The sequence below is a fragment of the Talpa occidentalis genome, unplaced genomic scaffold (genome assembly GCF_014898055.3).
Source record: "Talpa occidentalis isolate TD23 unplaced genomic scaffold, MPIMG_talOcc4v2.1 talOcc4.3, whole genome shotgun sequence".
NCBI classification, from domain to species: domain Eukaryota; kingdom Metazoa; phylum Chordata; class Mammalia; order Eulipotyphla; family Talpidae; genus Talpa; species Talpa occidentalis.
In genome coordinates this window covers 147,549,631-147,563,649 of record NW_023603184.1, presented here as the reverse complement: position 1 = coordinate 147,563,649, position 14,019 = coordinate 147,549,631, and the positions used below count along the sequence as shown (strand labels likewise).

The 14,019-nt window shown below is 53.3% G+C and overlaps 1 protein-coding gene across 6 annotated transcripts in view; it reads right to left on the bottom strand.

Moving 5' to 3' along the window:
* Positions 1 to 12,512, bottom strand: part of EIF4E2 (eukaryotic translation initiation factor 4E family member 2) — a 30,248-nt gene extending 17,736 nt beyond the window's left edge. For 3 of the 6 annotated variants that reach the window (XM_037524235.2, XM_037524234.2, XM_054700168.1), the window contains exons 1-6: positions 12,435 to 12,500; positions 7,053 to 7,167; positions 5,939 to 6,073; positions 2,356 to 2,460; positions 1,132 to 1,284; positions 900 to 1,036 (exon numbers count right to left, since the gene is read on the bottom strand). In XM_037524235.2, the coding sequence (XP_037380132.1) occupies positions 900 to 1,036; positions 1,132 to 1,284; positions 2,356 to 2,460; positions 5,939 to 6,073; positions 7,053 to 7,167; positions 12,435 to 12,454 (665 nt within the window). In that variant the 5' untranslated portion in view covers positions 12,455 to 12,500. Of the gene's footprint in view, positions 1 to 899; positions 1,037 to 1,131; positions 1,285 to 2,355; positions 2,461 to 5,938; positions 6,074 to 7,052; positions 7,168 to 11,647; positions 12,048 to 12,434 lie in introns of those variants that run through there. The other 3 variants (XM_054700169.1, XM_037524236.2, XM_054700167.1) reach the window with 3 other exon arrangements.
* Positions 12,513 to 14,019: the final 1,507 nt, after the last annotated feature.

The window sequence follows — 14,019 nt, the reverse complement described above, 5'->3', positions numbered from 1 at the left end:
CCTTCAATCACAAAGACAGAGCAGCCTCACAACGGCCCTGCAGGATGGCCACCCCACTTTGCTGATGGGGAACAGGAGCAGCGTGGCACGGAGACGTGGCAAAGGCAAACCTGATGCTGGAGTCAAAGGAGAGAACTACACCTAAACGCCCTGACTCTGAGGAGGCGAGCTCAGCCTCCAGCTCTGAGAAAACCTAGCAGCCTCGCCTCGCCAGCTCTTCCCAAGAACCTGAACGCACCTAACGCACCTATGGCGTTCAATCCCTGCAGGAGGCGGGGCGTCGCCTGGTGGATGCGGTCCCATGTTCCCGAGTCCCGGGGAGAGCACACAGCTGCTTCCCCTGGCCTCTCCGGCTCCCTCGAGTCTACTCTCACAAGCACACTAGTCTGCTTCCTCTACCGCTTCAGCGCTACACACCAGGAAATGGAGCCATAATTCCTAACAAGAAATCAATTTCCCAGAACAAAAAAAAAAAAAAAGACTGAAGCTAGGAGGTTAAAAAGACATGCAAAAGTGGGGTGAGGGGCGGGCAGGGAAGAGGACTTTACTGTTCAGTGAAATTCTCTTAAGTACAGCAAGAAAAAGAGCACTTTGTCTTTCATCTTAAGACAGAGGTTAGTGAACAAAAGACAGGACAGTCTGTGTAGATAAAGCAAGCCCAGGCAGTGCAACTGGGACTCTGCAGAAGGGCCTTCTCCGATGCACACCCCTCCCCCCACAGTGTGGAGGGCAGGGAGCCTCACCCTCAAAGAACTGCTACTAGTGGCCAGCGCACTGGAGGGAAGCCTGGTCTGTCCCTCTCCCTAAGTCAGCCTCCTGCGCAACCCCCTCCTCTGGGCCCGACTCACTCCTACTCCTGCCAAGCTCAGGGACATGTCCCCCAGACCCCCATCACGTACTTGATGCTGTCGGTGTGGGTTTTGTATTCCATAATGGTGTTGGGAGGTAGGTTAAGCACTCGCCGAAGAGTGTCTCGGATCCGGGCTGTGGTTGCTTGGTCGCTGGCAGTCTTATTCCATATTGAAATAATGTCCTCCTACAGGAGGAAGGAGAGGAACCATCATAGCACACCGGGCCGTGAGGGCAGGAGAGGTAACACGTGAAGCCAGACGGGCCCGTGGAAAGGCTTACCTGGAAGCGGACAGAGACCACAGCCCCACAGATCTCCTCCCCAACCATGAACTGCTCCCCCAACATGGCCAGGATGAGATTCTCCCAGCAACGGGATGCCAAGCCCTTCCGAAGTCGAATGATCCACTTGCCACCGTTTTTATTTGCATCATCCTGTGACAACAGAAAAGAATTAAAGTTAAAATACGATTTCACGGCTCTTATTCTTTCACATCAAGGCAGTGCAAAGTCTTAAATGCTAAGATAGCTCGTCATTTGCCACGTTTCAACTTCACAGGGAACAATGGCAACAGGAGTAGGAAACAGGGCCGGGCCCCTGGGATGAGCCAAAACCTGAGCCACCAAAGTGGCCGGCCAGACCCTTTAAAAATAACCCTTTTTCTAGAACCACTTTAGGATTCAAAATGAAATATCAGATTTCAAACAGAAATCCTCTCTCGCCATGTGCTGAATGTTTACTGAGCAGCGCCACCAGGTCCCAAGTACGCAGCCGTCAGCCGCCTCCACCAGGATCCAGTGAGCCGAGGAGACAGGCCAGAGCGAGGCACGGCGGAGCCAGGGCGTGGCTCAGGAGGAGAAGCACTAAAGCGGGTCTGGAGAGCACAGGAGTGTGCCGGCTTTACCAGCCTGAGCAGGTGGCGGGGCCCGCAGAGCGGGGAAGAACATTCAGTGCACAAACCCTGACTGTGAGGCGGAGGATGTGGGGCCTCACAGAACAAAGGGAAGATTTAGAGCTGGAGGGGGTGGGGGGGTTGGGGGAGGCGCGGGGAGGCGCGAGGTTTAGGGGCAATGGAATTGTGTTAGCTGCGCACAATTTTCAAAAGTGGGTGAGCACAGAACATGTGATCACACTTTTTCTAGAAAAATGGTCTAGCAACATATAAAAGAGGGACTACAGCAGAGTGCAGCAGCGAGAGCACAGGAGCTCAGCTCCCAGTCTCCAGTTACTGCCTGTAAACTCACTTCTTACCCTTTTGAATGGCATGCGCACTAAGGAAAAGTAGCGCCCCCCACGCCCCCATTTCTGTAGGTACAGGGCAATGAACAAACATCTCAATGCCGTAGTGCCATGCTGGTGACACTCCAAGCAGACAGGCCATGGCATCAGCGCCCTTCCCCGGAGGCCCCAGTTCCGAGGCTCTGAGAGGATTCTAGAATACTTTTTAACTTCGGCCAGACTGAAAACAACGTTCTCAGAAAAGCCACCCAAGCCTGAGTCCTCACCTCCCACATGGGCTTAATCCCTTCTTTGAAGAGGTGGAAGTCGCTGTGGCCCGTCAGGTCCCCGGGGCGCACCATGTGGCTGTAGAACCTCCAGAACTGCTCCACCTGCGGAGAGGCCAGAGCACACGGTGGCTGGGCTGTGACTAGCCACGAGCTTTAGTTAAGAGGACATGAACCTGGATGGCACTGCTCTGGGCTACACTTTCTGGAGATTTTCATCGGGGGACTGTGTGGGAAGGAAGCATGACAGGAAAGCATCAGACAGCTGAATAAAAGGAAAATGTAGCACTGCTGACCCCCACTCACTCAACAGGTGAGAAAGGCCAGCCGCAGGCGGGAGCGTAGCAGGTGAAGCCACATCAACTCGCACCTGCCAGCGGGCGGCAGGACAGCTGTCACGCGCGGGAGGAGGGCCTTGCTTCACAGTGGACACCCTCCAGTCTCGGGGTTTTGCTGCACTAACCTGAGCCTGAATGTAGCTTTTAGAACCATATCACTTCTTTTTTATGCCTATAAGAACTGGGGTATAGGTCAGAGATGCGGGGTGGGGGTGGGGGGTAAGAGGCAGAGTGGGAAGCAGAACAGGCAGATCTACTGATGTACACTGCTTGGCGGGGGTGGGGGGAGGTGCGGGGAAGAGTCAGGAGAGGCCTGGCTCACCATGTGGGTCACTTCCCTGGCTGGGGATCAAACTCATGCTGCAGAGGCTGGTGACAGCTTGATAAGCTTAGATTTAACCCCTGTGCCAACAGGGAGGCCCCCAAATCACTTCTTGATCAAAGACTGTTTACTGGCAAATGTAGCATTAACTGCAACAAAATTCACTTTTGTTCTTAGTCACTGTGTGTCAGTGACAGAATCAACCACAGGCCTCTCTAAACCACAGTGCCACTGCTTAGGCCAGGGCAGTGCAAACCCAAGCAGGACTTAGCTTCTCATCCTAAGAAGGAGGCTTAAGTCCCTCTTTTTACCTAAAACATTTGTATTTCTCCTTGCCCCTTCTTCACAATCCTCTCTCTCCTAGACGTACGCTGGTTCACACCCATCGCGCTGTTCTCACTTCTCCTGTCAGTGCCTGACGGGCCCCCCACCCCCTCTAACTCGCAGAGGACACGCAGGAGGCACTGCCAGCTCAGAGGCACACTAGACCAGGACGGAGAAAACAGAGCACAGCGTGGCCTGAGATGTCACTGCCGGCGCACCACGGAGGAGGCTGTAAATAGACACACAGCTGGACGCCACAACTGTGCGGGTGAACAGGGGGGAGGGGGCCGCAGCAGACAGACTCGGCTCCTGCTTCTGTCTGGAGAGCATGGAGAAGCGGGACTCACAGTGTGCGACAGGACAGGCACTCAGGAGACGACCTGAGCGACAGAGACCTCGGCTCGCAAGTCCCCCTGAGGCGCCCGTGCAGTCTCATCGCGGGTCGCTGGCTCGCACAGAGCGAATGGGGGAGAAAGGGGCCACACCTGCACACTCAGCTAAAATCTTCTCCCGCCCTGAAACGCTGAAAGGAAAAGGATTAGAGGGGGGTCGGGGTGAAAGCACTAACCGTGCCCCCCGAGAACCTGCCCAGCCCACAGAGCCAAGGACCAAGACAGACAAGCCTGGTGCCCCCCGAGTCCAGTGCACGCTCCATCTCCATCCCCTGCCTTCTCAGTCACCAGGATTTTAAGAACTTTTAAATGTTGTCAAATGTCAGCACTGAGGACCACTGGGCAACAATGCTGTGGATGGGATAGAAAGTTTGGCGATGTAGTTATTTCTCCACAAGGTAGTGAAGACCGTGCGCTGCTTCCCATCGCCGCGCTTCCAGGAACTCGCCCGGGGCGCAGAAGCAGCACTGACCCAGGTGCCGCGGAGGAGGACCTACTCAGCCCCACGCGTGTGCCGAAAGAAAACAAAACCCTCCTTGCACAAGCCGGGTACATTCACACGTGCTTTTCTTAAGAGCGAAAGAAAAAAAATGCTACAGATATTCCTAATTACCCTCAGCTGCTTGTCTGCAAAATGAGGACAATTTTTAAAAAGCGGGCAATGAGAATCTCTCGTCACTTCCCTGCGACGTCCAGCATTTTCACACCGCGGGGAACGACAGCTCTCGTGGTGGGGTGTCAGGAAGGCATGGCTCTTTCCAGAAATGATTCTATTGTTCTCTCTGCCAGGAATTGCTTTACCTTCTTTCACGACCTGTTCCAATTCCTTAAGCTTACTCCTCACCCTACCTCCTGCAGACCCTGCCCCGCGGCGGAGCTCATCCTTCCTTCCCGCTGCGCTCCGGCGGCACGTCTCACTGCCTCCTGTAGTAGGGACTCCCGGGCGCATCAAATTTCGCTCAGGGCAGGGTCTCAGTTCACTTTAAAAAACCTATTAGTGCCTTGAATTCATTCAACAAACATTTCTGGGCCAAATACACACAGTGCACAAGTTATCGGAAATATTTAACAGAAGTCTAAAATCACCAATCATAATGGCTCATAGGCCCACTAAAACAGGCTTTGCTTTGAAATTACATCAGCTTAGCATAATGAATCAGGCAATCATGTTACCATTTATCTATGTGTATCCGATCAATAATGAACGGATGATATAGTTTGTCTAATAAGCAACATTTTAAAAACTGGAGCCCTTGGCGTGCCATTTGGTATTGGAAGACGGAAGAACATGGGCTTCAGAATGTGGCTTCACGGTCTACTCGCCACCAGTTTCAACTCTGGTCCTCCACGAAATCAAGTGACTCAGGACTGACCTGAGACTTTAATCAGATACTTAATGACGTCTCCCCTCCTCATCTGTAAAATACGGATAACACCACTGATCTCACAGCTGTCGCACCCCCAGAGGGGCATCACACAGTGCCCACTGCTGTGTCCTTGCTCTTCACTAACTGACTGTAATATTTACGATTACATTTTCTTTTCCAGTGCCCACTTCGCAGGTAGGAATACCTCGATACTTTCAAGAAAATAACAAATCCTGCCTCTGGCGCTGCCCTGAGAAGGCATGCGCAGCACACAGGAAGCGCACCACAGTCTCCACAGAACAAGCTGGTTTGGGCTGCAACAGCATCTCAGGGTACACAAGCCCAGTGGCCTGTGAGGGTGATGAGAAAGCGCCTGGCTCTCTGTACTGACGGTACCCACAAAAATTTATTTTAGAGATTTCATTTTCTTTCTGAACACAGGAAAAAGATGCTACTTTATGAATAACCACTAACATAAGACAAAATCCTACCGGAAGTTCCTAAATACAAAGAAACTTGACCTTCACGCTTTACTGTCGCTTTTCAGGAGAAGTGACACCAGCTACTATCAAATTTTCTCTCTCTCTTGACCTTTGCTTTGCACACAGTGAGGACTCAATAAACACCTACTTAAACAAACCAGCCTGGATTATTGTGCTGTTCCCTTCTGTCCAACTCCACAGTTCACACAGTCACCAACGGCTAAGGGTGAATAAATCTGACCTAAGGGGCTTAGGTCGGTTGACTAAGGAAAGCAAACCGGCCCGCGGGCTAACAGGGGAGCAAACTGTAAGGAGGGCAGGCCGCAGCCAGGTGGCGACGCAAGCACCAAGCACTCACAGAGGCGAAGGTGCCGATCTGCTTGATGTTCTGTTCGTAGCTCTGTGAGCTGGTGGGCCGACCGGGGGTTCTCCTGGAGTACCAGAAAGTGTAGTTGTACTGCAAGGGGTGCTCTGCAGGCCCGGGAACAACAGCCTGTGGATGAAAGGTGGTGGTTAGTCCTGGACTTTCAGTCATAAGCTCTGAGACTGAGAAAGCAGTGGTTTTTGTTTTTTGAAAGCAGTATTTCTTACCACCTCCACAATTAAGGTTACATCCTCAATTATTTGCCATGCGCCCAAGATTTTGCTTATACAGTAAATACTTTAGTGGTAACTGATTTTACAATCCTTTGACAGTTTATTTGCATTCTGATGTCTTTTGTAACCTTCTACTTCCTGTCACAGGTATTTAAGTTTGTATCTTGTCTGCAAGGAATCCCAGGCCAAGCCCCGCCTCCTCGAGGACACTATCACTGAAGAGCTGGTGACCCCACTTCACCTGTCAGCGCCTCAGCTGCTAATGTGCAAAGTGGTGAAAATAATAATAAACATCTTCTAAGGTTGCTGAGAGGATCAAATAAATTAATAAATGTAAACAACTTAGCACAATGTCTAACACGCAGAAATGCTCCAGTGTCAGTTACAATCTCCGTCACACTTAAATGCCAACTCCCTGGGCCACATCCTCGTTCACCTTTGTGGCTCCTCAGCACCTAAGATGCTCCCGATTGGGGCACTCGGTGCTGTGGAATACATGACCTAATGAGTGCCGAGTTATCAGGAAGGACAATCGTTTGTCTCTCATCCTCTCAATCTTCTTTCCAAGGCACTTTCAGCTGCAACCATCACTGACTAAAGACTCTAAAATTTCAAGGGTGCTCAGCAGCAGCTTGCGAAGCACCCAGTCTTGCGACACTCCAGACGACCTTCCCCGACGGCAAGCTAGGAGAAAGCAGACAGCGAGGTCACACCTCGAGTCCTGTGGCAAGGGAAAAGTTCTAAGTGGGCTAGAATGAACTTGTGACAAAAATCAGACAATCTCACAAAGGCTACCACCAAATTCATCTGGAATCTTCGGCATAAACAGACGCTACAGCCCCGAGGCTACCATACCTATGCAGCACAAGACTCACCTTTCTTTTGCTGCTGCCCTGACTCTTGTCTCGTTCCGTTTTTTCCTTCTCACCATCTTTCTGTGTGCTGTTTTCTTCATTCTGGTCATGGTCCCCGCTGTCATCATCTTTCAAGCTGAGTGGGAGGGCAAAATAATGTTATCCCGGGACCGGGCCCGTGCTCGCGACACAGCCCTGGTCCGAAGAACCACCACCCAGTCACTCCAACACAGGCAGCTGGTGCACTCGGGCAAGAGGAGGGCAGGGGACAAACAAAGGCAATTACGAGGTTAAACAAAAATGAAATGCCTGGCAGCTACCTCACGACTTCCAGAAAGCAGTCTTCCAGTTCTCTGAGAGACTGCACAGAGAAAAGGGAAACAATTTAAGGGATTGTTTCTTTGCCAAAAGTGGGAAACTTCTGCATTAAAGAAGTTTGCTGACCTTTCAATGAAGTCTAGAAACGTAACCTGCCTTTCTCACCACCTCTTGCCTCCCTCCCACCCATGTCCACTGCACCGCTCCAGTGCGTGCTCGCCCCCGCCGTCACGACGGGCTACACACTTCCCAAAGGGCTCCCGAACCCGCACCATCTCCACCCTCCAGCCAGCCTCTCCTGGCCACCAGCACCATCTTTCCGAAGGCAAATCTCAACACCTAATTCCCATGCTTAAAATGTCCCTCGCCCTTCGACGCCCACGCTGTAGACTCAAGTGCACAGAAACAGAAGATACTCTGGAATCTAACTCCTGCCGGCTGATGCCCACCATCCCTCCCCGGCTCCCAAAGCCATCTACCCCTCAGCCCAAGGCACCGTCCCCAGCCTGGCTCTCCCCCTGGAGGGAAGGCACGCCTGGACTAGTGACTTACTGATCTCGGCATCTCCTCAAGCCGGGATAAGAAGATGCCGCGCCAACAAGCAGCACAAGGGGCTGAGCCAATGTTCAATGAAAAGACAGAGAAATGGGGCCTTCCCTGGTGGCGCAGCGGTTGAGTGCTGGGCAGCGAGCTGCCCGCAGCCTCTGCAGTGCCGGGTTGTTCCCCGGCCGCCGGCGAGGGTCCCACAAAAAAAAAAAAAAAAAAAAAGACAGAGAAATGTCTGACAGAGGCTGACAGAGGGATGACATCTCCCAGGAGCAGTCACGTGCGCCTCAGCAGCTACCTTTTTAGCGGCAGAGAAACTACGCTACGGCTTTCAGGCCCACCCGAAGTTCACCGGATTCTGACAAAAAGATAAACAGAGGTTGAGTTCACACAGATAGCGAGAACGTTCAGTCTACAGCCAGATTGTTTATGGATCTTCTCTAGATCACTCACTGGCCCTAATATCTAGTCAAATGGATTAGGTAATTCTCAAGAAAGATACCAGAAATACTCAAATTGTAACTCAGCCATTACAATACACAAGCACAGAAACGGTAATGTGTTTTACATTTCGGTCCACGGATCCTTAGTGCCTGTCATGGAAAAAGCACTCACTTAATGTTAAAGAGGACCAGCCAGCCATCTGCTGGGTGCCTGCTCTCCCACTTCACAGCCCTGGCTGCAGATGTGCTCAGGTGGGGGGGGGCCCTGCACCATGAACCTCTCTGTTCCCACCCTGGCCAAGACAGGAGTACGAAGGGCATCCACCCAAGAGTCCGGCGTTGACCAGTAACTAATGCCTCAGAGCCTCAAGCAGATTCTTCCCCAGCGTGGATCTCAGGTTCAGGAGCAGGGTAGGCAGGTGGGTCCCCTTAAAGAAACACTGTGAGGGGAAGACAAGCAAAAGCTGGTAGCGGGCCAGGGAATGAGGCAGATGAGCAGAGCAGGTGGAGAGGAGTGGCTCTGCGTGTGACGCTGCCATCTCTCTGGCTTAGCTGGGGGCACTTCTGAGGGCCATTATCTGCCCTTTTCCCTGCATTAAACTTGAGTTGGTTTGCTGTGCTTTTCAGTTGGCATCTGTCTAGCACTAAAGTCCCACAACGTATTACTAACCCCACTGTGTCTGTCACCTACGGGCGCGCCTGCCCCACGGACCTGGCCGGGGAGCTGAGGCACATGTACTCGGACTGCAGCATGGCAGAGCCCTGCTCTGCCTACACGTGCCAATGTCGCCACTCGTCTGCTCCCACTCACTCCTTTGGCTCTAGTGCTACGGACCTTGCAGTTTCCCAACAGTAGCCCCATTACGTTCATCACGTGGTCTTTCCTCGGAGAGTGTCTTGGAGAGAGGCTAGTTAACTTGTCCCTCCCAGCTCTGACTGAGGGCCTGTCTCTGGAAATGGACCGTAATCCCCCCAGGCTGAGTCAGGGTCCCTTCTGACCCACCCCCATAAACGTTTGCACTTGTCCCAGCTTTATGTCATGTCATGGCCAGTTTTTTGTCTTTCCATCAAGAACATCTCAGGTCCAACACAACCCCTAACTCTCCCCTGGAGAGCATACTTCAGGGACTCAATCCATTTTCCTCTTAGCTCCCCAGGCCACACTATATCCTCTGGGGCCCCTGCCCTTTAAGTCCTGAAGAGGGTCACTCCAGCGTCTAATTTGCTAGCCCCAAGCGAATCATTTAAAGCCCTTTTTTTTTGGTGGTTTTGTTGCTAGTCACTACTAGGAAACAGAAAAAGATAACAAAATTTAAAGATCTCAGGGAGGAGATGGTGCTGGGACCCCAGATCATCCTTCCCAACTCCATTCTGAGAGGGTAAACGGAAACTCCAAGGAACCTTTACTGGTGCTTTTGAGGGTGGAGCTGACCAACCACCCTGCCCTATGGGCCAACACTTAAGGCAAGTTATTTGCTTTCAATCCTCAAGAGGCTATGCTTACCAGCTTGCAGCTGGATTTGAGCCAAGATACAGTCCAGATGAAAAAAATCTGTGCTCCACAAACTCTGGCAGGCAATTATCATCTGAATGTCCAGACTGAATGGCACCTAGTTTGCTCACCAAGCTCTGCGCAGGTATCTGCCCAGGTATGTCCTTATACTCCATAAATAGACCAATTCCTTACATACTCCATAAATAAACCAATTCAACTTGGTTGAATCCATGTTTACCTGTCCAGCATTAAATCTATGTTTAATGGATGGATTTCCAAAGTGAAAACAATACAAGGCCGACTAGGATGAGTGCCACATACGTGGTTCAGACAATAGTATAAGAATGGGCCAGAAGCTACCAGAGAGAATGGGGCAAAATCAAGTATGGCATCTAGATCTGAAACTGAACTGCTGTACAGTGAAAGCATTTGGGGGCCTCAAGGGCAATGGTAAATAGCAATCTGACAGATGGAGTTGGGGGTCAGGTGAGGATGACAATTAGAGTGTTAGGTTACAGTCACAGAAGTGGGGAGCCCTCACAGTAAGGAGGTCATCAGAGCTCCTCCTTAATCTGAGCCCTGAAATTAGAGGCCGGTACTTAGCTCCAGTATTCTGGCAGGCTGTAGCCCATCCTTACTAGTCCTGTGGTGCAGCAGCCAAATATGTAACAATGGTCTAAACACTATAAACTTTGCATAAAAGAACAAAAACAAAACTAGGGGCAGGAGCACTGCATAAAATTGCTAACTTCAAATGAAAGCTTTGGCTTTTCCCTACATAACTAGAAGACAGGTATTTTTAAATTCTGGCTCAGTATAACAGTTAATACTTAGAAATAATTAAAAATATCCTAGGTTAATTTTTGTCAGAGAGGTGCTGCTTGAGTCACAGCAAAACGACAAACCTGGGAAAGAATCCCACCGTGTGACCCTTCCTTCCTTGTGGGCAAGTTACAAAACCGCAGAGAGCCTTAGCATCCCTATCAGTAAAAGGAGGTAATGAGACCCCCTGTGCAGGGTTGTCAGATGTGGAAATTATATACAAAAAACATCTAGCAAGAAACCTGTGGGAGCCATAATTACCATTCTTAAAATTAGCTTAGTGCCGATGATTGGTTACCCCAAATAATTTGGTTAGGACTGGGTTATTTGACCCACAGAGTGTCTTAAGATGAGACTTTGATTTGTTTAATTCAGCAGTGGAAGTTCACTGAAGGCAGGACTTAGAGCTGGAGTCCGGGGTTGCAGGATTTCTGATGGGAGGGAAGGAGGAAGGGAGGGGCTCGGCTCACCAGCAGGCTGGGGAAGTGTTCCCTCAAAGATACTTTCTAAGGTAGCAGCGACCTCTCAGCAACCAGGAGATATTACTGAGGGGCTGCCTGCTGGGCTGGAATAGAGGCCCCTGGAATTTGCATGCCAGCTCTCACCATATTGGAAAAATACTTTCCCAGCAGCAGCAATTCCACTTAACATACCTTACCAGCCATCAATTTATCCATTTCATCAATTCAAGGCCCCTGATGCATTACTGAATGTGATCTGGTCCTTATCACATCCCAGCGCCGCAGCAGGGCACCGAGTAGCAATGTGGTTCCGTTAACAATGCTCAGAGACTGGGCATTGTTATTTCTGCTGCCGAATAACTGGAAACTGGTGGGCCTGGGACTGGAAAAGTAGGTCTTCAGAAGAGAAGACACTTGCCAGAATATTAGAAAACCAGTGAGAATAGGGCCTCCCCTGGTGGCGCAGCGGTTGAGCACTGGGCTGCGAAGCTGCCAGCAGCCTCCGCACCGCCGGTTCGATCCCCGGCTCACCGGCGAGGGTCCCACATGGCGCCGCTCCCCTCAGCAGTGTTTCGTCAGTCTGCCTGCTCTGCTCCCCGCTCTGGCTCTGGTGACTCCTCTCACCCTCCCGCGCTTCTGTGCCTAGTGCTTATATAAATAAATAAATCTTTAAAAAAAAAAAGAAAACAAGTGAGAATAATCTACCTCAAATACAATAGCTGGAGGGAAATATACTAATAAAATTACGTTCCCTTTCTGCACCCCCAAAATGAAACTGGGCCCAGGAATCAGATCGAATGCAGAGAGGATGACAAGCCCTCCCGTTGGGCCAGAAACCAGGCAGCTCCTGGAGCGCGTGGGGGCAGGGGGCGGGGGGCGGAAGGAGGAAGGAGTTTCAGCAGGACGAGAGTTCGGGAGCAGCCGCGGCGCCGAGCGCGGCAGCGACGTCCCCTCACGGCCCCCCGCAAGCCTGAGACCCCGGGCGGCGCGGAGAGCGGCCGGGGCGGGGCGGGCAGGAGGCGCCGGCCGGGCCGGGCCGGGCCGCGGAAACCCCCCAAGCGCCAGGCCTCCGCCCCTCCACGCCGCCGGCCCCGCGCCGCCCGGGCGGGGCGCCCGCGAACCCCCTTCCGGGCGGCTCGGCGCCCCCGCCCCGCGGCCTCCGCGCCCCGGGGCCCCGGCCCCCACCCGCCCGGCCCGGCGCCCTCCCCGCCCGGCCCGTCGGGACCGCCGCCGCGACCGAGAGGGAGGCCGGCCCCGGCGGGGGCGGGCGCGGGGGCGGTTGGGGGCCGGGGCCCCGGGGCGGCCACGCGCCACTCACGCGTCGAACTTGTTGTTCATCCTCTCGCCGCCGCCGTCGCCGCTGCCTCCCGGGGTGACTTCCGCTCCGCCGGGTCCCTCCGCCTACGGTCCGGCCACTTCCGGCTGCCCGGGCCCTGCGGAACGTCGGCGCGCTGGTCCGGCAGGGGGCGGAAATCCCGGGGCACCCGCGCCGCGGGGCCGCTGTTCCGGCGCGACCGCGCTCGCGCGTCCCGCGGCTCCGTGGAGACGCGCCGTGACCTTCTCGCTTCCGGGGAGGCGGCTCCGCCCCCAGGGCGGGCTGCGCGGTGCTCGACCCCTGACCTCCCCAGGGCCGTTTCCCCCTCGGTGTGGCGACGCTGGGCAGCGTAGTCCTGACCTGCGCGGGCTGCGCGGGAGGGTCAGTGCCGGGCGCGGGGCGCCCCCCTTTGCGCGCTGGAGCCGGGGCTGGGGCCCCTCTCCGCGCGCCGCGGTACTCGCGGAGCTGGAGGGTCACGCCAGGGGCCCGACCTGGTGAAAGGCTCGCTGGACCCGGAGGTCATCTCATCCGCTGACCTCCGCGAGCCGGTTCTCTGCGCCTGCGCGCGCGGTGGCGTCGGGCACGACCCCGCCGGGGACTGACCCCAAAGCCAGGGTCCTGGACTCGGGGAGGGGTATTGCCGGGGTCCTCTCGCCCCCACGGGCCCCGGTGTCTGGTCTTTCGGTGTCGTGGCGCTTTCACAGCTTGAATCCCCTCTATAGCGGCTCCCTCCCCTTCCAACCTGTGCCTTAAACGTTTTGTTAGGAAAGTGGAACTTTTAAATTCTAAGAGTTATACACGCACCACCCTTTCTTCTTCTTTATCGCTAATCCCCTCCCTGTTATTAACTTTTAACTCACAACTGGTATATATTTCTCCAACTAGCAAAATGTGCCCCTTGGGTGTTTATGCACCATTAAGGGCACGCACCTGCTGGTCCTGTGGGGTGTAGCCAGGAAGGAGCACTCCCTGCAGAGAATGGTAACTATGACACCTGCACTGCTCAACGTCTTCTGGGGCCTGGGAATGTGGAGCACCTTATTCCCTTCACATCTGGCACCTCCTCACAGTCTTCCCCCGGTATGTAATCACAGCACCCTGCCCTTGGGGTACTGCCTTTAAGGGTGTTAAGCCCAATGATTGCCTTGGTGGCCACCTTGAATAAACTCCTTTGTGAAAAGACATTCTCATGGTTCAGCGAGCAAAACGTTTAAGGTACAGGTTGGAGGGGGAGGGAGCTAGCTATAGAGGGCATTCAAGCTGTGAAAAAAGACCTGGCTTGGTTGCTTACACCTATAGCTGCACCTTTGAGCCTGTGATGAGGGTGGCTAGGAACTAATAGCTGTGCCCATAGTTATTGGTAAGGAAACAAAGAACAAGAACAGATGACTTGACTAGGTGACCCTCCGATCCCCAGCAAAACTGGGGTGCCAGTTATACTCAGAGAAGGGCCTTGGTGTTCCCCAAGAAGACCTCAACCGGGCATCTTGTTTTCTAAGCCTCCAAGGGAGGCTGGTCAGGGTCTTCTCCCAGCAGGTAGAGCCCAGTTGGTTTCCTGTTACCTCCCAGCTTCCCTGTCGACATCTTC